General features: G+C 37.5%; 1 protein-coding gene across 1 annotated transcript in view; it reads right to left on the reverse strand.

The window, feature by feature from the left end:
• Positions 1-24,352, reverse strand: part of Wdr62 (WD repeat domain 62) — a 459,879-nt gene that overhangs the window by 50,712 nt on the left and 384,815 nt on the right. The window contains exon 21 of the mRNA XM_067135382.2: positions 4,947-5,057. Within this exon, the coding sequence (XP_066991483.1) occupies positions 4,947-5,057 (111 nt within the window). The remainder of the gene's footprint in view (positions 1-4,946; positions 5,058-24,352) is intronic.

Genomic DNA, 24,352 nt, shown 5'->3' on the forward strand with positions numbered 1-24,352 from the left:
CATCCACCTTCTTCTCGGTCTTCCAACTAGTCTCCTTCCCTTAACTTCACTTTCCAATTCCCTTCTTGCTACCCATTCCTTTCCCATTCTTTTTATATGTCCGAACCATCTCAGTCTTGCTTTCTGTATCCTCTGTACTAATGGTTCTATATTTAGCTCTTCTCTGATTTTAATATTTTGGATTTTATCTCTTCTTGTCTTTTTAACTGATGTTCTTAAAAATTTCATTTCTACTGATTGGATCTTACTATCTTGCCTCCTGTTAGTTACTAGTGTTTCTAGTCCGTATGTTATAATTTGTATGAAATACTGTTTATACAATGTTAATTTCATTCTCTTAGGTACTTTGTCATCCCATAAAAGCTCTCTGACTAGATAAAATGTTGTACCTTTACTTACTCTGTTATTAATTTCAGGTTTTTTTTTTTTTGCTAAGGGCTTTACGTCGCACCGACACAGATAGGTCTTATGGCGACGATGGGATGGGAAAGGCCTAGGAGTTAGAAGGAAGCGGCCGTGGCCTTAATTAAGGTACAGCCCCAGCATTTGCCTGGTGTGAAAATGGGAAACCACGGAAAACCATCTTCAGGGCTCCCGATAGTGGGATTCGAACCTATTATCTCCCGGATGCAAGCTCACAGCCGCGCACGGCCAACTCGCCCGGTAAATTTCAGAGTTGATTTCATAACTTCCATTAATAATGCTACCCAGATATGTAAACTGTTCTACGTTCTCTAACCGTTCTCCGTCTATATTCACTTTTTCTCTTTTCCACAGTGCATCATTACAGTTTTCTTTTTTACTAATTACCATTCCAATCTCCTTCAAATTTTCATTCCAAATGTCCAGTCTCCTCTGTACTTCCTTTTCTCCCTTTCCCCAAATCACATCATCATCTAAAAATACCAAAGAATTCACTTCATCACTACTGATACTCTGTTTTACACATTTTATGATTTCATCCATCAATATAATAAACAATAATGGCAACAGTGCACTTCCTTGCTTGAGACCATTTTTGGTATACAATGTTTCAGAGTCACCACTCCCCACTTGTACACTGCTTTTACTCTCATGATACAACATTTTTATCTTGTTAATTAATGATTTTGGTACATTCTTTCCGTAAGCATTTCCATGCATGTTTTCTGTATCATAAGCTTTTTCCAAGATTATTTCCTTGTTCCTTTCCAGGTGTTTTTCCATTATATCGTTCGCATTGTAAATATCAAGTCTATTGTTGATCTATTTGGTCTAAACCCATATTGGTCTTCCTCTAACTGTGTTTCTATTATATCCCTCAGTGTTTTGCCTGTGACTTTCTCCATTATTTTTAGCCCATGCGATAATAAAGTTATACCTCTATAATTTTCACATTTCTTCCTATTTCCTTTTTTGAACAATGGTACAATGCTTCCTTGTTGCCAATCTTCAGGTATCCTTTCATCCTTCCATATGGCATTGAGAGCTCGGTATAGCCACTGTAGTCCACTGCCTCCTGCTGCCTTAATCGTATCAGCATTGAATTCGTCTTTTCCGCTTGCTTTACCTTTGGTCATTGCTTTCACTGCCCTTTCAAGTTCCAACCATGTTATTGGGTTCTCTTCTTTTTCTCCGTCTATTATTTCCATTTTCTTATCTCCTTCTTCCATCCAGCAGTCATCCTCATTATAAAGCTTTTCAAAATATTTTGCCATCACCTTCTGAAGACCCCCTTTTCGTCATGTACTAGGGATCCATCTTCTCTCTCTAATGCCTTGAATTTTTCATGATTTATTCTTTTTTATTTTATTACTCTGCATAATAGTTTCTGATTTCCTCTACTATCTTGCTCAATTTTGTTCATAAACTGTCCCTAACATTTCTCCTTTTCTTCTTCGATACTCCTCTTGTAGTTTCAATCTTTTGTATTCCACATGTAACCTTTCTATCTTATTCTCATCCCTCTGATATGTTTTTTGCTTTTCCTTATCCATTTCTCACTTCTCCTTGTTCCTTTCTTTTATTTCTTTTTTTAATTTTGTCTGTCCACCACCATGTCTCCTTTCCCTTAACCTTTGCTTTCACAAATGTCTGTCTTAAATTGTCCCACTCTTTTTCTCCACTTCGTATTTCTGTCTTAGGCAACTTCCTTTTTATACAATCTTGAAATGTTCTTTTATTCTCCTAATCCTCCAATTCCCAAATCCTGATCTTTGGTTTCTTCTTCTGTACAATTTTAGGGATTTTTACTGGTTTTACTTTCACAATTAATAATCTATGATCACCTTCCATACTTTCACTGGGGATTATCTTCGTATTCATGGCATATCTTCCCCATTCTCGGTCTGTTATTATAAAATCAATGTGTGTTCCATACTGTCCATCCCAACTATATCGTCTGATTTTATGACTATTCCTCTTCATAAACCATATCATTTCCTTAGAATATTTTAAATCAAGTTCCAAAAAACTTGAAACGGCTAAGTCAAGCCAAGTACAGTTGTTTTCTCGCTCTACAGTAGTCCAGCTCTCCCCAGCGAGCTGGGTGTTCTTGCAGGCGCAAAAGAGAGCTACCCTAGCGGAATTCAAGTTGTTCAGTTGATACGTGCTTTAAACTACCTTGTCTGGGCGGGGAGGGTTGTGTGCTGTGTGGAGTGGAGATTCATACAGTCTTACAACAACAGACCAGCTAGCTAGGGGAATAAAGAGTTGCATCAGAAATTAGTTGTAATACTTAACACTCAAAGTGTTTGGTGCCACACACAAGAGGCTACAAGAACAAGAACAGTATGTAAACAGTATTGCCACTTGCACTCATCTTGCTATTAAAAATAGATCCATTTATGAAATCAATTGTACGAGGGCTGATCATATATAAACAGGATTTTTTTTTTATTGCATCAACCAAAAACATACACATATAGAGATCACTTTTCTACATAGTGTCCTGTCTTCGATACACATTTTCTCCATCGGATTGGTAAGTTTTTAATGACGTTCTGATAGCAAGGAGCGGGACGTGTGTGGAGCCAGTTGCGCACAAACTCTTCTACACTTGCATCATCATCATCATCAAACCGCTGTCCTCCTAGGTCTTGTTTGAGTGGTCCAAACAAATAGTAGTCGCAGGGCAATAACTCTGGACTGTACGCAGGGTGTTCCAGAGGTGTCCAGTGAATTTTCTCCATATTTTCCTGCATTAAAGCAGCAGTATGCAGTCTTGCATTTTCATGGAGAAGAATTACATTTCGGATCAGTTGCTGGCGTCATTTGTGTGATACGCAGCATTTGCTTCATCCAAAAGGCAACAGTAATAGGCTGCATTACTTATCCTTTGCTTGTAAAGGAAATCCACCAGCAAAACACTCGTGGAGTCCCAGAAAACTGTTGTAAGCACCTTTCCAGCGGTTGGGCGTTTTGGCCTTGACCGGACCTGCTTCGTCTCTTCGCCGCCACTCCATGCTTGCTTGCTTTGACTCTGGGGTGTAATGATGCACCGAAGTTCCATTGCAAGTCACAATACGACCGAAACTTCCGCTGTCTAGATATGGCATAAAGTATTGCTTTTGTTGTGAAGATTTTAGTTTAAGTCTTATATAGTTGTTCTTCAGAATCCTTTTCTCTTCTTAACTTGCAATTTGTTGCACTGTAATATTCAAATCTTCTAAATCATCTTGGACTTCTTTGAACCAATTATTTTTTGTAGATGTTGAAAAGAAAGTATACAGATAGCATGAGCGAAATTGGTAATGGCACCATGAATGTTTACGTTCAAGCTCTCGTTAAAACCACCTAATTTAAATACCTTAGTTCCTACCGAAACACTTCTTTGATGTTCGAGCACAAGTAAACTTCAGTGCGGTTGAAATGGTGGCAAGTCACCGCAGTTCTCTGCTACAAGAACATATCCTTATCTCAAAGGGAAAGTGTATAAATCCATTGTTAGACGAGTTGCACTCTACGAGGTCAGAATGCTGGGCAGTGTCAATAAGACATGAGCAAGCCCTCCATGGAATAGAGATGAAAATGTTCCGTTGGTCTTTAGGACTTATGAAACTTGGCCACGTCAGAACAGATGGGAGTTGCACCAATTTCGCCTCAGATGGTATGGACATGTCATGAGAAGAGAAAACCAATCAGTTACTAAGACAGCTGTCCAGTACAACCCAGGAGGAAATCGACCAACAGCCATCTCAAGAAACGGTGGTCTGGAGGAAGACATGAAGATAGTGGGTGTCACATCTGATGATATCCTTAACACGATTAAGTGGAGAATGGCGGGAGAATGCTACGAAGAAGACTCTTATACTTAAGGCTGAGGCAAATGGTTCTGAAGCTGATTTACCATGTGGGTTTTAGAACTACAATTTGTATGATCGTATAACTGGTAACAGTTTGCACATTGGCTGCAAAAGAATTCTTCCTGTTTACAAAATTCCACATAATTTAAAACCTCACCAGAAATATTTTAATAGAAACAATTTTGAAAAACTTTTTAAAATGTATACAACAGAATAAGACATATTCAGATGTTTTTAAAGACAAAGACAGATAATGTTGTATAAAGTGCTTTGGGCATACTCTGCATGTATAGCAAATGCTAAAAAAACAGTAACTCCACTTGCTCACTCCATGTTAGTATTTCTATCCGAAAATAGCTTCCAAATTGCATGTTAGACCAACTAATGTCATACTGGACCATCACCAATATGCCAGATGTGCAAGTTTCTGTCTAGTTTTGTATGAAATGTTAAAAAAGCTGTTATGAGAGATCATGAACAAACCCTGTAATTGACACACACACACACACACACACACACACACACACACACACACACACACACACACACACACACACACACACACGCACGCACGCACGCACACACCCACACACCCACACACACACACACACACACACACACAAAAAGAAAAGAAAAGAAAACAGTTTATTTGCACATCATTACCTTGCACATGGGAAGCATGCAAGAGCCGTCGGGGAGCGGGACTGGCAAGATCACTCAGCGAACAGGACCGCCGCAGGTTACCAGATTCAATGTCGGCTCCTTCATCGCTGTCTGTGATGCAAAACAAACAAACTAACAAACAAGCGTGCAACTACTCTACACAAGCAAGCAAATATTAATAAAAATAGGAGTAAGGGCCTGGGCCAAGCACGTGACAAGCCTTGCACCCTCAAGCTCTGTAAGCACCACAACACTTCATATACTTACCAAAATTCTCCATCCCCCCCCCCCCCTAACCAGTTGCAATATTCAAGGCAAGATATACCAATAAAAATTGGGATGTGATGTGCATGTTTTATGTTAAATTATTGAAACATGAGTAAAAACCAGTCTAGTCAGACTGAAACAAACAATTGGTTCACATTCACAAAAAGGATACTAAAATGTAATGCAGAAATGCAGACTTTCAACCCTCTTCCTTAAGTATCATTATAGTTAACTCCTGATTATATCCACTATAATGAGGGTAAGAATCTCAGTCAAGACAAAACTAGGACTAATCCAAAAGCTTGAAATATATTATACATTTCATAAGCAGAGAATCATATTCTTAAGAAATTGAAGGAACAATTTTAGCATTTATGAAAGACATTTTGAAGTGGTCAAATTTTAGTTAGTAAGATTACCTAGCTTACATACCTCTGCTTCTGGAACATCAGACTAATCTGACAAAACATGTTCATTACGGGAATAATGGAGTATACTTCTCTTGACTGATGCCATACTTTTGTCATATTATTTCGGCAGTTATACTGCAAAACCTCGTATCTGAATTTTGACTTGTTTTGTAGGAGAAGCAAAACTTTGTTTATCTCAGTTCAGAAGGCTTCTATAGAGAACAACTTCTGTTTAGTATATCCAGGCATTGTTCCGAAATCACCATTAATGTGAAAAAGCTAAATCGATGTTATAATGTCTTAGACAAATACATGGTTATGCCTTGGAAGTTGCTAAGCAGGAGCTGTAGTTCCGCACTATTGCAGTGATGTTTTGTGATAAGAGGGTTTATGTTTAATTTTTTAACCATGAATTGAAATATTGGCTTAATTTGTTCATGAGTTGATTTGGTTAAGAACATTGTCACACACAGTTCTCATAAATGAAATATATTTTAAAAAAGACATTCATAAACTTCTATCAAAGGCACCTTTTAATACACTAATTATGTATACAATAACCTCACATTTATTTTGGTCTGCTTCCTTCCACACTAGTCACTGTAACTTTAAAACTTCTAATACAGATAGGTTTTAGTGTTTTAGGTGTTATAATTAGTGTTCGACAGACTGAAATGCTTTGAAGTTACACTGAAAAGTATGGCTTCCTTCATAACAAATCTAGTCACTGTGTCTTTAAGACTTGCTCTTACAGGGGAAATGATTATAAAAACAAGACAGTTTTAAGCTCCTGCAGGTGCTGATGTTTAGCGAATGAGATCATCAGAGGAGTGCGGAACAATGGTCTAGGTTGAAGATTGGTAGGTACAGAATGGGTCCTCCTTGCCATGGGTTGAAATTCAACTTGGAAAGAAAGTTTGTATTCAATTATCCCTTCAGGATTGTATTTCATACTACGTATATCAGCAACAATTGGGTCATTAGGTAGCGTTCCCGGTCAGATGGAATCTAAAATCTCTATCTCCTTGCTACTATGATCTTTAAGAAACATGTGGTAAAGTTCCTTCACTTCATAAGAAACACTTCTTGAGGGCTTCTTTTTACAGTTTGCTTTACATCACGCCTGATAACAGAGTATAAGTTCTGAAACACATTGTAGAATTCAACTTAGTGAAAAATTGTGACTGATAATAGTATTAATTATTTTATTATGAATTAATTCACAGTCACAGACAAGGCCTAAAACAAAACATGGTTATAAGTATATATCTTTTGCAGATATGCGGTTTTGCAGTATAACCGATAATTTAACATAATATACAGCATCACTTGAATATTCTGGGTAGCTGTTCAATATATTTAAAACATCGAGATATTTAATTTTCAAATAATTTGTAAGTTGAATAGAATAAATCTTTGAGCTTAAAACAGATTTACTGGAGCAAATTTTGTAGATATCTTAAAATAGATGATCATATAAAGACATGATAAAAATGAGATGAAAGGCTAAATAACTATGCTAAAGAAATGCAGAAGAAAATATTGGAAAAATAAGATAGGAAACAAGTTGGGTATACGATAAAGCAAATACCCACTTCCCCTTTGGCCTTGTCAAGTGGACTCTGTCAAGTGATTGTGTTGACGTTAGAATGAGTGCTATATCCAGTGTGGTGCCGTAGTTGAAAGACACCCATGAAGCTGTGTGAGAGTGGGACGTCCCTTTTAGTCGTATACAATTTATCCATATTGACAACTGCGTACAAACATCTACTGCGCCACTGTGTTCCACAGTTCTGGTTTTATAGATGCCCTTCCTCAGCCAACTTTCAAGTTTATCAAATACATCCACTCATTCTAAGTCACAGTGTAATCAAGATTATGACTGGTTCCTACAGCTACAACCTGAACAAAACAGTGCCATTAAACTTAACAAAACATTATCTTCACTAAATAATATTTACATTAAGTGTTTTGTTGCATTTACATTTTTTAGATGTTCTGTGAATTTCAGCATTTTTTAAAAATTAAGCCAATTCTGATCTATGTAATAGCCGAGAATGACCTCAAAATAAGGTTGAAACTAGTCCTATTAATATTTTAATGAGAATATAGCCAATTTTTAAATGAAAATATAGTTATATTATCATTGATAATTACGTATTGAATAGGTAGACCCACTCTTACCCCTTTAATGTCAAATGCTTGTCAATGCAGGTCATTATGAAGTTTATATCATATGATATTGTAGTATAGCTTCTAATGAGTACTGCTTGTTCTAAATGCAATGTTAAAGTTCTGCTTTTTAAATATATTTGTAATCTGATATACACATGTGTTACAACTATTGTAAGTGAAAGTGATAAACTTCTTTTCTTCGGGCTCTTTAATCAGCATGGTAACCAATTTATTATTCATTTCATCAAAAATGTTGTCAACAGAATTTCTATTATATACATTATTAGAAGCTGTAATTACCTTGTTATAATTTTTATATATTAACTCTCTAGCCCAGCCAGTGACCATGATCATTAAGAAATCAAGTCTAAATGGTCTGACTCCATTGTTAGCCAGTCTGAGTCCCATTAGTTGAAAAAAATATTCACCATCAGAATGTTGGCTGGCAGGGTAGGAGAGGGTATACAATTTCTAATCACTAGATTGCATGACAAAAGCCTGGATTCAATGAACAATTTCATTATATTTCAAGCAATTTATATTATGCTTTATGAACTATGTTCCACAACTTCCTTAATAAAGTTAAACTTTCTCATATTAAAATTTGGCTCTAACTTGAGGCATTAATTATAATACTGTATATACTATCCATGAGGACATGACAAGTTAGAATATTAGATTTATAACTTTATCAATCCATGAAATGTCAAAGAAGGTGCTAGTAATGAAACATAAGCATGTCAGTAGCATAAATATGTCAGTTACACTCTCCTGCATTCAGCTGTCTTCAAAGGTACTTACCATGGGAATTATATTAATAAAAGGAATATCTATTAAAATACAAAGATAGTTAATACTGCATCTAAGGAATAAAGCACTTGAACCAACAACACTGGTTAAAACCTAAACAAGCAAATCACAAGCCATGCTTGCCAAGCTGGGCCAGGATATGTGTTGTGTAACTCCATACTGAATATCAATATACAGAAATCAATGATCTGCACCAGTTTTCGGAAGCGCGTTCCTGACACCTATTTGCCTTAAGTTGGCAAGATTTCTCAACCAACTCACTGTTGTAGCATCAATACCAACTTCTAATAGAAAATTCTTCAGTAATCAGATATTTTCAGAATTCTAAATATATTATTTTCTGCTTCTTGATCACATAGTCACAAGATCACAAAGTCTATAAAAGTATGCAGTAATTCAGGACTTTTCGAGCTCAGGCTAAAAGAAAGTAATAAGAGAAAGGGCATGTGTATTTATTTACAACTAATTACATTTCAACATCTTTTCAAGAAAGCTTAGTTCACAGTCTCCAAAACCACTTCTATAGAAAATAAAAAAAGGAAAAGAAAGACCTGACAAGATGAAGCTGAACTTCACAATTAACTAGAGGTACATAATTGAAGTACACAAACTAAATAAGGTATTAATTACCAACAGCATTCCTCGATGTCTCCACCATTACAATACAAAGTTGAAAATAGTGTTACAATTGTGTAGAGTCAACATAATAATTCACAACAAAATGCCACTTAAGCAAATCTAACTAATTCCAAAGAACTACTGTAGAAAAAACACTGCTGTCGCTTAACTAAGAACTTATGGGATTCTTCCAATGATACAGTAATATCTCCTCCCTCCTAAAAACTGTCACTAGTAAAATGAAATGCATAGTGCTGAGCAAGATGTCTACAGCTATCAGTATTTGGCCATATAAACATGTCTTATTCTCATCTCTACTGAATGCATACACATAAGGTGAATTATGATCTGCTGCAGAAGAGTATTCATCTATCTATCTATCTATCTATATATCTATCTATCCACAGGCAAAGAAAAAGTTCTTCAAAGAGTGCCACAGTAAATTTTATCACTAATATCTAGATGATTTACTCCCTGAAAAATCAATCATTCCGTTCTTAACTTTTAAAAAAAGGGGGGAGGGGGGCAAACAGGGTTCGTTGATGCCACACACAACAAGTCGCTTTTCCCAGCAACGCAAAGAGGAGAAGAATTCCACCTAATCAATGCTTGTTTATTATTGTTATTAAAAATACAGGACCGGTTTCAACCCTAGTGGGTCATCCTCAGCTTGACATACATATAACACATCGTGCAATTGCAAACATTATCATATCTAAAAAGGAATATCATGTGACGGTAACATGTCAGGTTGTACTCATGAGTAGGGCTTTCGTCAAATTGAAGTTAAGTATATGTTATCATGCATGAATGCGCATCTATGAGAAGTGAATATTCCTAAACTTAAAACTAACTTATAAGCAGGGAAAGGATTTATATGTACTAATAATTATTGAAATATGTACATATATATTTAGTTATTTTTATTGAAATATGGAATTATATATGGACTTAAAATTACACATATAACATTAATTTCTATTTAATATCAAAGTTCAAAGAAGCTAAACAAAGTATATTTACTTGCAACATAATGTTTCACTTCTTATTTTAATATATTTGAAGAACACACAATCTTTTATTCCCTGTTACCAAAACAATGGATTACAAAATGTTCTTTTAAGTACTGGTAAGTGAATCTTCTCCTATTATCTCTAAGGACAGATTTATATTGACTGAAACTGCGTTCAACATCGGAAGAGTTAATGGGGGCATAATTCAAGTTCACAATATCTGCTGGGGTTAAATCCAATGTTAATTTTACACTTGAATCTCCACACAGCATTGTAACAACTTTTGTCATTTCTTCATATCCAGGGTTCTTTGAAAGTACAGTGGCCATCTGCATGTTTGCTACATCTGCAACTTTACCTGTACCACGATTTAGTTGTTCCACAGTTTTATTCACAATTTCACAACTTTCAGAAAGTGAGAGGTGAGAGGTTTGGAGACTTTTCAGTGTTTTTGTGATGCATGAAAAATGCTGAATGTAACATAAGTCATTTCTCACACTTGTATCGCAGACAACTGTTTTCGCGTCTTCAATTGAGACTGCTTCTTCAGAGTCCATGGCATGCAGAATGTTCTTAATACAGTCTATATATTCAACATAATATTCAACCGCTTGCAGCTACATACCCCACCAAAGTGGGATGTAAAACAAATAACATTATATTAATAATACGTACCCCACCTAGTTAGAATCGGCTTAGGCGGCAATGGAATCTCTCGGTACATTTCTTTCAAAAGATGAACTCTTCTGTGGGCTTTGAGAAAAAAAATTCTTGCTGAGGAAATCAATAAATCTACTTTGGGATAACTACCTCTTATCACTTCTGCCACACGATGAAAGGCATGTGCTACACATGTTAAATGAGTCATCTTAGGATATACAACACATAATGCTTCTCCGGCTTTTATCATATAAGGTCCGGCATCGCTAATAAAAAGTAACACTTTATTATACTTAACGCCCTGTGGCCAGAGGATACCCATAGTCTCACTGAACAGTTTTGCTATAGTTTTGTTATCGCACTTTTCTAGAACATCACAGTGTAAGAGAATCCGTTTACAAAAGTCTTTGCTTAACAAACCAATGATTATGTTGCCAATTGGCCTGCCTTCAATGTCTGTTGTCTCATCAAAGGAAACCCAAATTGGACCGTCTTTAATCTCTTGCCTTATCTTCCGAACAGTTTCATCGTATATGGCTAAACAGTACGTTTTTCTGAACGTTGACTCATCTGGGATGGATCGTTTAGTATATTTCTCAAGGAATTCCCTGAAGCACTGATTATTCAGTTTGAAGAGTGGTATGTCAGCAGAGATGAGAGCACGGCAGAGATCGGTGTTGAACTTGGACGTTACACTGATTGTGTCAGAAACGACTGTCTCTGCTTTGAATCTCGTTGTTTGTTAGCCTGTTGTTTACTGGTTGAAACGTGCTGTTGCACAAGGAACCTTTGAATAGATGTCACTGTACAATGATACAAATAACAAAATAATATCTTACTATCAGTTGATAAACCATCTTCTTTAAATTCTGATACGTAACTTTTCAATTTTAAACTGGTTGACTGAGCTACTTTAGGCATATTGTAACAATATTAATGTCTTCAATGAATATCAGTATACAACTGCACACACTGAACGTACAAGAACACTATGATCCATCTCACTGCTAATTCAAACTGTGAATGACTGGTAGTGAACTAGATGGAGTTATGAAGAAATCAAAGGAAATGCCCGAATTACGAACGAATCCGAAAACCTCTAGCACATCATCAATGAATGAGATTTCCCTAGTTACGAAATTATGGCACAGACACAGTCGATGTTATGTAATGCAGCTTATCAGTGCTGTAAGTGTGATTCAGATAATCACGGTACTGACCGGCTGATCTCCACCACTTCCGGGCTCAACCTCTCTCTTCCTTCGCACCGCTTATCAGCTTATTTTATCAGCCCAGACGTGGACAGGCATGATATGACCTGCACACCAGTTAAAATATTAATTTTTCGAACATAGGTTCTTAATTTATTTCTCCATTATTGAGAGGACTGCTGATTTACGATAATTTAATACTTTTTAGCCGAAATATGGACTATATTGATTTTAATGACGAAGAATATGGAACATATGTGCTAAACTCCAAAATATGGAAAAATAAGGAAAATGAATACTCCATTTTTCAACTCCACACGTCATGATTTGTAAAGATAATGCAAAATATAATTAATTTTAGCTTCCTAAAGAGATATGTATTTACATATAAATCCGTTACCTGCTTATAAGTATTCATAAAATAAAAACAACATATGCATAAAACACTTTCATGCTTGTGAATGTTTGAGTTTATGGCTTGCACTGTCTCTTAATTCTTCAGTTTGACTGCTATCATTAAGTCTAGTTGTCCACAACTGTGCATTATATTAAAAACTCAATGGCTTAAATTGTAATACGAGTTACACTTTAAAATACCAATATCTCATTTAAATGATTTTTGTCACCATATGTACACGAAGGATACGAAACACTTTGCATCTCTAAAAGGCAAAATATTGACGTAGTGTGGATTCAGTTGAGGCTTGGATGGAAGTGTAGAAATTGCAGCTTGCCGTATATAAAATCCAGTTGTTTACATTAAAACATGAGTCATAATGTCCTTTGCTGTATTAAGTAATGTTGTATTGCATTAAACCAGAGTGGTGGCTCCTTCCTTTTTCTAGTTGTGTCTGTAGTTGTGTGATTTTTAATAATAATAATAATAATAATAATAATAATAATAATAATAATAATAATAATAATAATAATAATAAACAAGTATTGATTAGGTGGAATTCTTCTCCTCTTTGCATTTGTGTGAATCAATATGGATATGAAGCTCATAAATCACGATTTCCCAGCAATTACATAGTACATGAAAGAGAGGCTAAAGGAGATATTTTTGATTACATCTGCCAATCATACTTCCACTTCGTTAATGTTTTTATAAGTCTCTGCGTTATTACTTCTCCACATTTCATCAATCATCAATGCGTTGAGTTCATTTCTTGATGTTCAATCAAGATTTTCCCTTAACATATCAATTTTCAAGTGTGGAGTTTGTTTTTAAAATATTTTACCCAAACTTATTAATTCTTTGTCCTCCAGTCTTCCACTGAGCAAGCCTAATTCCTGGAAGTTCCCTTTCCTACACATTTTGATAAATTATTTTAGGAAATCTGCTTGCATGGTCAACAGTTGCCAATTAACAGTTCTGTACGTTTTATCTGTATACCTCCAGATATTCAAATGATTATGATGATGATGATGATGGTTTTAAATTCTACTGATTACTGTTATGGCTTTTAAAGACACTGAGGTGCCAGAATTTTGCCCAGCAGGAGTTCTTATATATGCCAGAAAATCTCTGTCACTAACATGGAGTATATCAGTCCTCACATTTCACAAAAGCTCACAGATTAATGACAAGTATTTTTCTTGAAGTATGTATGTTCTTAGAGAACAAAAAACAATGAAATGAAAAAAAAATCACATTTCTGTTCATGAAATGGTACTGTTACTGCAGAACTGCACTGACCAATCCCCTGGAACCTTCTCTATACTGAGGAGGTTAAGCGAGCTGTTATAAATAAGCTTGATCTCCAATGACAAACACAAGAATGGAATGATTTGGCACAATATGAATGACTCGATGAAATATATCGTGTGATTCAGCTGCCCCTTCCAATGTAGTTTTATGCAACCCAACTAACGTGCAACATGGTTATAAGGTGGCTATTTCCTGTAGGCATACTGTATGGTACTACTGTCCAAGGAGCACATTTTGCACACGATTCTGAACCTGTCCGCTCGCAAAACATGGCGCCTTGAAATCATGTGGTGACGTCCTTTGACCATGTACAGTAACTATGTTAATGTGTCGCGTCTAGAGACTAGTTTTAATGAAGAGGGGAATCAGTGCATAAAACTAGGTAACAGTGCAGTAATTAACGTCTTAAACATTGAACCGGATGATGTATGTACTCTACTCACGTCGTACTACCACCATGTTCCCAGCAATGTAGCGTAGCGGATGCAGTTAAGTGTTAGCCTAGCAATCGGCGAAATGTGCCATCGACGGTTCAAATCCTGCATTGTTAAAATATATTTGCGTCAGTATGATGTTTGAATACATAAACACAGACCCACATTTGCCTCATTCAAACAGTAGAACGACGCTGTTATTCACCTTGTGCCCTGCGCATACTCCACTGTTTAGGGCCTCAATGTAATCTCTGCTGTCATTCAGCATGTTTTCCACAGAGGAATACATTGACATGCTCCTCATTTATGGGGAAGCAAGACAAAATGCATGCAAGGCAATATGTCTGTACCAGAAACAGTATCCCGACAGGCAACATCCGGCTGCTACAACATTCCACCATGTTGAAAGATGCCTAAGGACAACAGGCATGATTTCCAAGCAGCCACCAGTCCGCGATAGGCCCATTACATCAGGTGAAACAGAAGAGGCTATTCTGGAGGAAGCTCATAATAATCCACACATCAGTACAAGGGCGACAGCACAACAGGTGAACACCTGCCAGCCTCCGTCTGGCAAATACTGCATGAATATAAATTTCACCCAAACCATCTTGAGCTACACCAAGAACTCTATGGGCGGGTTTATAAAGCTCGAATGGAGTTCTGTTGGTGGCTATTAGGCAGGCTGGACAGGAATGCAGCATTTGCATTGCACATCTTGTTCTCGGACAAATCACGCTTCCACAATAATGGGAATGACAACTGCCACAACATGCATTATTGGACCGGGCAATCTTCACTGGGTGTGACAGGCGGCCCATCAAGTACGATGGGGAGTGAATGTGTGGTGTGGAATCTTGAGGAATCGTCTGACTGGATCTTATTTATTTGAGGGCCATTGGACGGGCCCACACTACCTGCACTCTTTGCATCGGGAACTCCCACTGCTGCTGGAGGATGTGCCCTTGCACAATCGTTTGACGATATGGTTGCAACAGGATGGAGCTCCGCCACATTCAACTTCACCCGTTCATAACCAACTGAACGAGGAACTGCCAGGTAAATGGATAGGTCGAAGAGGCCCTGTTTCTTGGCCTGCCAGATAGGGTTGGGCAGACCGGAACATTCAGTTGTTCCGCAACATTAGGAGCTTGAGGCGGAGTGTTTCAGTACAGAGTGCCGGCACATTGGACACGGGACTGTAACTGCGTAGTAGAGAGAACTTCAAGAGGCAACATGACATGCTCCGCATCAGCTGGAATGTGCCTGTACCGAACGTGCTGTGTCGAAGGCTGTACTAGATTGACTAGTTGGCCTTGGCTGTGTCTGACTGTCAATACCGGCTGTGTGCTGCCCTGTGCTGGAGTGTAAACATTTTTTCATCCAGTTATATCTTTAATTCCAAAGCGATGACCTATATTTTTCGTAACGTCAATCCCCGAGAAAGTGTTGAGGGAAATTTTCGAAATATTAAAGAAAGTAAATGGAAGCTGAGAGAAATGAACGGCGAAGTGCAGAAAGCATAACACCACGAAAGTACAAACATTTTTTCATCCAGTTATATCTTTAACTCCAAAGCGGTGACCTATATTTTTCGTGGGCTTAAAGGTTTCGTGAAAGTCCAAATTAATTTTTAACACCAAACCCCGAGAAAGTGTTGAGGGAAATTTTGAGATATTAAAGAAGGTAAATGGAAGTTGAGTGCGAAGAAATTCGAAGTGCAAAGAGCATAACAGCACGAAAGTAATCAAACCGTACGAAAGACGGTAAATTTTGCATAATGTCACATCGGAGTCCTGTTCAGGACTGTTTTACTAGAAGAAAACCGGACAGAATGAAATGCAATTTATGTTCTATTTTGTCTGCAAAGGGCCCTTCAACCAGCACAATGACAAGACATTTCAAACTTAAACATCCCACAGTTTTTATTTTCATGTTCTGCTTGTCTGCTTGTATAGTTTTATTTTTAATCTTTGTATACACTGTTTAATTTTTATCTTCGTGTTTCGGTTGTATGAGTTAATTATTATTTTCGTGTTCCGCTTTTATATTGTGTATGTGAATAGAGTACTGACGAATGTTTCTTCAACTGTGCGAGTATACTTTTAATTGGTGAAAATAACATTGTGACATTTGTAAACACATGTACTGCCAGTGTAATGTGACAGGTGTATTTCAGAATGAATGAAAACATTCTTATCCAAAAAAGAAAATTTAGACATGATTTTTTTGGGTGCGTATTTCATTCAGAGTTCAGACTGCTTTGTCACGTGCCGTGAAGTTTTATCCTGGCCCTAATTACTCGCAATACAGGCCGATACATTCAACTGGTGAAAATATTATTGAATTAGTTACTTTTAAACACCTGTACTGCCATTGTAACCGTGTTATGTGTATTTCATATTGACCGGAAAAATCTTAACCTAAAAGCAGCCTTTATACGCGATTACTGGACGCGAATTTCAGTGTTCCGACTGTTCGTTCACGTTCCGTGCAGCTTTATGCTGGACATGGCCATAACTACACACAGGCACACACCAACCACACAGCACGTTTGGTACAGGGACATTCCCGCTGGCGCGGAGCATGCAATGTTGCCTATCGAAGTTCTCTCTACTGCGCAGTTACAGTCCCGTGTCCCGTGCACCCACTGCACAGTCAGCTAGTAGGCGAAGGGCAGCGCATAGTGGCACTTCTGACGGGACAGCGAGTCAGTGTCTCCGTCTCGCTTGAGAATGTTTCGGAACAATTGACACTCGGTGTTCCGGAATAGCGGAACATAACTGTGCACCGGCACAGTGTTCCGAAACAGGGACATAGTGCCCAACCCTACTGCGAGATGACCGGATTAAACGCCTTTAGACTTCTTCTTGTGGGGGCATTTGAAGAATGTCGTTCACATTCAAGCACCGGAAAATCCTTACCAGCTCCCCGGCAACTCATAACAGTTACAAGTAACTATTCTCATAACAGACCATAGGCACCTGCCGAGCAATTACACCTGGAATACTTCAGTGGCAAAACGATCTATTGGACATCAGGCCCGAATGTTCACAGACCGAAACGTCATCACATCGAGCATTTGCTGCGATAATTTTTTTTTTTTTGCTAGGGGCTTTACGTCGCACCGACTCAGATAGGTCTTATGGCGACGATGGGATAGGAAAGGCCTAGGAGTTGGAAGGAAGCGGCCGTGGCCTTAATTAAGGTACAGCCCCAGCATTTGCCTGGTGTGAAAATGGGAAACCACGGAAAACCATCTTCAGGGCTGCTGATAGTGGGATTCGAACCTACTATCTCCCGGATGCAAGCTCACAGCCGCGCGCCTCTACGCGCACGGCCAACTCGCCCGGTATAAAATATTGTCAGGACAGCTATGTTCCTATTATTTCTGGTCCGTATGTGTCTGGCCTGCTAACTAATCAGCCCTTCTTAGGGCCACAAACACATTTATTCACACACAATTTACATGAAAGTGGGTATCGAACTTACATTACATGCGATACATATTAAACAAATATTTCAAAAATATGGAATCTTCGCCCCGGACTAGAATCTCCTACCTCACATGTAAGCCCTCTAGGCTGCACTTTTATCAAATATGCTACGGTTCCTATGGCACACTGTGCAGCTTATAGCATGTATTTAGTTTACTGCGGTCACAATATCAATTTTGTGTTTTGAGGGCGTGTCAGGTTCATGTGACCTAGAAGGCACACTCATGCCTTCCAGTGTTTAATATGAGTTTAATATTACGGCGTCCTATCATGGTGAGACGGTAAATAACAAGATATTCGGTTGTGTTGTCTGAGCATACCGACAGGGCAGATGTTTTCAGGACAGAATTATTATTGTGGGTTGCATAAAACTACATTGGGAAGGGTGGCTGAATCACACGATGTATATATACGATGCCAAACCCACAAAAAATTGGAACAATCCAAATCAACAGACTGATCTTCTGCAAGTAATGAAGTTCAAAAATCATGGGCCTATAATTAGTGATGATGGCCAACTTACTGAACAGGTGAATTCAAGGAATAATGCAGCCTACATGAATTGGTGAAAGATGACTTATCACCTGTGGTAGCCAGATGAAAGACCATCTCACATCGAAGAACCATCCCACAGTCATCGGTTCTAGTGCACTCTATAGCAAAGTGGAGAAAGAGGTAGAACAACCAAGCATCATGGACATGCTTGACGGTGACCAGCTGACATCACTAGGCTGGGTCATGTTTGTAATGTACACATAAGAAAGAAAACGATCTGGCATTGAGGCGATCCAGGAGAAAATACATAATAGGTGACTAAGATAGTTTGGATTGGGACATGTGCTGCGAGCAAAAACCAATACGATTGTTGGAACAAGACCCAAGGGATAACCTATGCAATGGCTTCAACCAATATGCAGTACAAATGACATGAGAGTATAAATCATATCCCAACATGGCTTGTGACCAAACTGAATGGAGAGAGCAAAGCCTGTCACTAGGCACGACAAACGCTAATGGCTATAACAGAAAAAAATACAGAACAATATTAATTTCTTATCGCACTTCAATACATAGTACAGTACCTAATGGCCAGCTGATTTCCCTGATTCCCTTTAATTAGAAGTAAACATATCTCACTATGGCACTGCCATTAGTTCTTGCAGTTTCTTTACACTAAAATTCCAAAACCATTGGTGGTGCTACTTGAAGATCTAACTAGCCTGTGGGCAGAAAAATTTACAGAATGATATTTGTCGTTACCACATACTGAATAGGGCAATTTAGTCCTCTACCTTCAACATACAAGGTATGAAGGCAGTATTCAGTATTCTTATTTTCAAAGAGCATCAAAAGAACATTTCATACCGATCTGATCCCTGCACCATTTGTATTTTTATTTTTAAGTACTATAACATTAGAGCAAAGCCTACTTATCTACTAAGCCATGTGTTCTCTTTACTAGATTACATACAGAGTGCATAATGAAGTGCAGTGAAGTAATTTCTAAGCTACAGAATTTTATTTTTACACGCTTTGTTGGATTTGGCATACCAAAACTACAAGCTACTGTAACTTTATTACAGTTCTGTTTGTTCTGACAAATATCCCATAGCACAGAAAATTAAATTAAATATAAAATTCTAAAGTCATTGTAGTGGAAGATGGTTGAAGGGAAGCCGTTGATTAGAAGTGTATTTAGGAGATGTTATATCTTCAACCAGGCCTTAGCGTCTGTGATATTAGACTGCAATTCTGGAGGAGTAAAAACCTATATTGCTGTATGACAAAAACTTCAACAGGATGTAAAGAAACTGAAATGCTGTGATGTTAATATCCACAGTCAGGGTAAACATTATTTAAAAAAACACTCTTTTAACTCAACCTGACACTATCAGGTCTACAGCGTGTAATAGGATGCTGTTATGCATCATTAGACAAAGTCCCCAAAAGTTGGTTTCAAGATATTCACATTTAACTTTAGGTTTATATGTAAATTTGAGCAAACATAATTTTGCTAAACATGGTGTTCCTGGTCTTAGAGGATAATTGATTGTACCGTCTCACCAAATTTCAACATTTTTAAACGTACAGTACACACATTTTCTTGAAAAAATGGCGCTTAGTCTACTGATGCAATTTAAGGAATTTCACACCAATAACCCTTTAATGGTGAGTATCTACTGAGTAAGACTTCAACAAAAAATATAATGTGACCGCAGTCGTGATTAAAACCTGAATCTCCTACTGTCCGGACAGGCGTGCCAAGGGCTTGAACCACTGTGATCCGCGCCACAACTCTGGCACATTATTCAAGTTTTAGATGGAGAAACTCTAGAAGGGGAGCTATTGCCTAAAGTGATTGCTATAATCACTTATTAATCTGACAAATTTCAGCTGATATGAGTCAAATACAAATGGTAAGAAATAAGTCATTGTAGTCTATGCAATGCAATGCATATTTTCTTATGGATTTTCCTTCAAGATAGGCCTGTTAGGTTCTGAGAGTACTGTACTGATGTGATATTTTCAAGCCTATGGGTAAGTTCTGTTCTGCTTTAGACACACATTAGTTGCTAAGTAGAATGGCAGTCTCTCATACCATTAGGAGCCAATGACCAAGATGTTAGGCCCCTTTTAACAAACATTATCATCACAAAATAAAGCAATTCTGAAAGAAAGTACTGAATTTTTAATTACTTATCTCAGTCGAACATAGGAACAGAAAGTGTGATTAAAAAATATTTGCTGCCATAAATTCACACAAAACACTGGATAGGTAATAAGATTGTTACTCTCAGTTCATTCAATCTCAAAATCAGGATCTCCATTGAATCCATCTATGTTGTCCACGATGTTAGAATCTATTCGAAGTTTCTGGTAAAATTGTTTTGCTTCTGCAGGTATTAGGTACATCAGCGACTTAAGGTCTCCAAGTTCGGCTTCAGAGATAGGTTTTCCATTTGGCCACAAAGGTATTAATGCCTGATGAAAGGGAACCATAATTTCCCATGGTCGTCCCAGTCTCGACTTATTTAGGTTTACTTCCCGAGATTCACCATCAAACTTAGTTTTGATGTAATAGTGAATGGCTGCGATTTCAAGAGCTGGATTTCTTTTAGTTTTAGCCAGTTTATCTTGCAACTATGGACATCTGTTTTCCGATTCATAGTCTTTTTTTCAAATTCTACTGAAATGAACGATGACATGTTTTCCATCTGGTGAACATAAATAGCGTTTTTCCACCTGCAGTTTCTCATGATGTTTATGTAGTCCTCTAATGCGTATAAAAGATGGTGAAATTTGAGGGCATGCTCAATATCTGCAAAGTCACTGCTTTCATTAATCTGATCTGGAATTCACTGATTTGGCACGTATTACCTAGCATAGCATGGTAAAACAGTTACAGTGAAGCCTTTGCAGCATCTTCAAACAAATATATTGATACAGAAATATTGCTTTCATTGCATACTGTATTAGATACCGTACAACAATCTCATTTTGATACTAACCTTAGAAAGTTCTTCTAGAGAATGATTCCCCGACGTAACCTTCTTAGCAAGCTGCAATAGTAGCATTGTCCTTCTCCTTACTTTCGGAAGTACTTGATACATCGCTGAACTTTGTCTCTTGATAAACCATTCAATGTATCCTTATCACCTCAATAACTTAGCAATATCAAAAACTCGGGCTCCCACAATGTCATCGTGACGCAATGTGAGGAATGAGGTGTGTGGTCTAATGATGCAAACTGGAATGTCGCATCGTCTACTGATGCAATTTACAGATTAACTGATTTCCGCTATGTCTCTTAGGTTTTCGGTTAACTGACAACTAATCCCCTCTTGTAATGCAGTGGGGAATTTATTATAAGTAGTTCAAGCTTTCCTCTACAAGATAGTGCTAAAATCTCAATTTTTGTTAAATGGCACTTAGTCTATAGATGCATAACTTCATCCAATTATACCACAACTTTGATGTCTTGCCATACAGTCAACCATATTTTGAATATCATCCGATATAATAAAACAAGGCCAACAATCTAATAAAACATTTTAATATTTCTAAACCAAACTGATCTAAGCTGAGTTTGATACAAAGAACTTGAAACCAAATTTTCTCCATTTCTAGACTTCACTTCAAGGCTGATAATTTCATGACAAAAAAAAAAAAAGAGACTGTTTCAATGCTGCAACCAACATGCAAGGGGTTCTCTTCATCAAGCCAAGACAAGACCTAACAAGCTCCTTGAATAAGTATGCTAGCATCCGTCTGCTGATTTTATAACCCTGAATTAACATTCCCAACATTTTTTTTTCTTTTTTTTTTCTTTTTTTTTGAGAAGTGCTCTTCAAAAACTTTCTCACAGTCCCTTGGCGTTCTTATATAATACAATGTTATAAATTCATGCTTAATTTGAATTTTATATTGTTTAATAATTCAGAGTAAAAAAAATACCACACTAAAATGCTATATTTTCAACAACAAAAAAAATGTTTAAGGATGATGGAACTCTGCCTGGCTGGAAGAGAAAAGTAGTGTACAATCGAGCTGGTGCTCCATGTCCAAAACTTGGGAAAGGTTCAAGCTCTTGGCCACTTGAGGATATGTTCCTTGAATAGCCTCCTAGGTAATGAAGTCTGAGTTTCAATAACAGGGAAAATCTGCTCAGTAGGCCACCCAGAACACCACATGGAGGTGACCGACAGCTGTCACCAGACATTCCATTGGCTACGGAAGGTTTAAAAGTTGGAGCATGAGGACACTTTGTAAACTATCCAACATTAATTGCAGGGGATTTAAGCGACAATGGCTAGGCTTTGCTACAGAGGGACAACAAAACAGAAGTGATTATCTGTTTCAATCAATACTGTACCAGGAAGGCCTAGGTCCTGGTCCATATTAATTGAAAGAAATGTTATTTCCAGCATTAAAGATCCGACCGACGTACGAACATCCATGTAAAGAATGTTCCAGTATGTGCCAGACCCTACGAGTACGCTAGGCGGAGTCAAGTGACGTCACCTGTCGCTCGAAGCTCACCTCCCCTAGAGATATTTCTCGAAAGAATTTTTCTTTTAACAGCTTTTTAACACCTTAACCAATTTCAACGGGACAAACGCTGAATTATAGCAAACATCATAAAAGTTAATCCCTGTAAATTTCAAATTAATTCATCAAACGGTTGTTGAGTTATAACAATTTAAAGTCTCAACGAAATTACGTAATTACGGTCACATGGCCGAGAGAGAGCTGCCACCCCTCCCTGCGCTGGTATCTATATATGTCAAGGCCAGATAGCCCGCAAACCAGTGCAGTGCAGTACAGTACAGTACCGTACAAGGACAAACAGACAACTGTGTGAGTGAGATAGTGAAGAGACCGGCCCGCGTACAGTATGTTCGCGCAGTCACGGTAGAAGTACTTTCGTCGTATCTCCAGAACGCGAAATTCTATCGCCGATAAAGGACGTCGCACTGCAGTTAGTATGTCGCGTCGCGATTACAATATAATCCTAAAAAGACATTTAAGACTGTAACACGAGTGAACTTATTGGAGTACAAATATTAACTATTTCATTACGTGTGGACTTAGGCAACGTCAAGTAACATTAAACTTCTACAGAGCCTAATACTTAAGAATCACCAGAACTTATTTTTTTCTCTCGAGTATTGCATTATATTTCTTTATTCATGTCACATCAATATTTTGAATGAAAAAGTAAGAACTTTTCTGAGTTAATATAACAGGATTAGCAGAAAATCTAACTTAATGACTGTGTTCACAGACTGTGCTTATCGACTTGCTTTCTTTTTTTTTCTTTCTTCAAGTGTGAACTGTGTGATTAAGAACGTTTCAATAACGACTGTAAATAGTATTTAGTACAGAAAGGACTGTGATTCTACATACGCCATAAATAGTGTTCAACAGTGTAAGTGATAACCAGTCGCACTAAATGAATTTTCGTGTGCGAAACTCAACAGTTCCAGCTGTCATCACCTCATCGGGAACGTCAACATCGCCGATCCTGATTCTACATGGAACATTCCAGATGTCCATCTTTCGACATTTGGTAACAACAGTTCTTGTCATAAGTGAGTAACAAACTGACTAAACTTTTTCATTTATTTTGAACAGTGAAACTTCAGTGTCGCGTGTGAACAATTTCCATAATTTCTCAAAAGTGATAAATTTAATTTCAATTTCATTTCTCGTAGAAAGACTGTAGGATTTCAAGTGTGCTGTATAACGAGATTGACGAACTGAGAACTGAAAACTTTTAATAATTTCTCATATCCATATACCATTATAAAAGTGTGCTTAGGTTTAAAAAGACTTTAGGTGGAAATTCACACATATGAAAGACTTTGAAACCAATGATATTTATGCCATTTTTTTTCCCAGAAGATTATTTTCAACATTTAATTTCAATATAAATTTTGAGTCAACAATCATACCGCAGGGTGAGAAATTAATAAATTGTTTTGAAAAAAAATTATTTACCATCTATTATTCGCTCTGCGAGACTATCCTTCTCTGTATCGGCTCCAAAACCCAGTTCCACTCCTTGAGGTCCTACTCATGCCCTTTGCCCACAACTTT

This window comes from Anabrus simplex, chromosome 1, assembly GCF_040414725.1.
Source record: "Anabrus simplex isolate iqAnaSimp1 chromosome 1, ASM4041472v1, whole genome shotgun sequence".
NCBI lineage: Eukaryota > Metazoa > Arthropoda > Insecta > Orthoptera > Tettigoniidae > Anabrus > Anabrus simplex.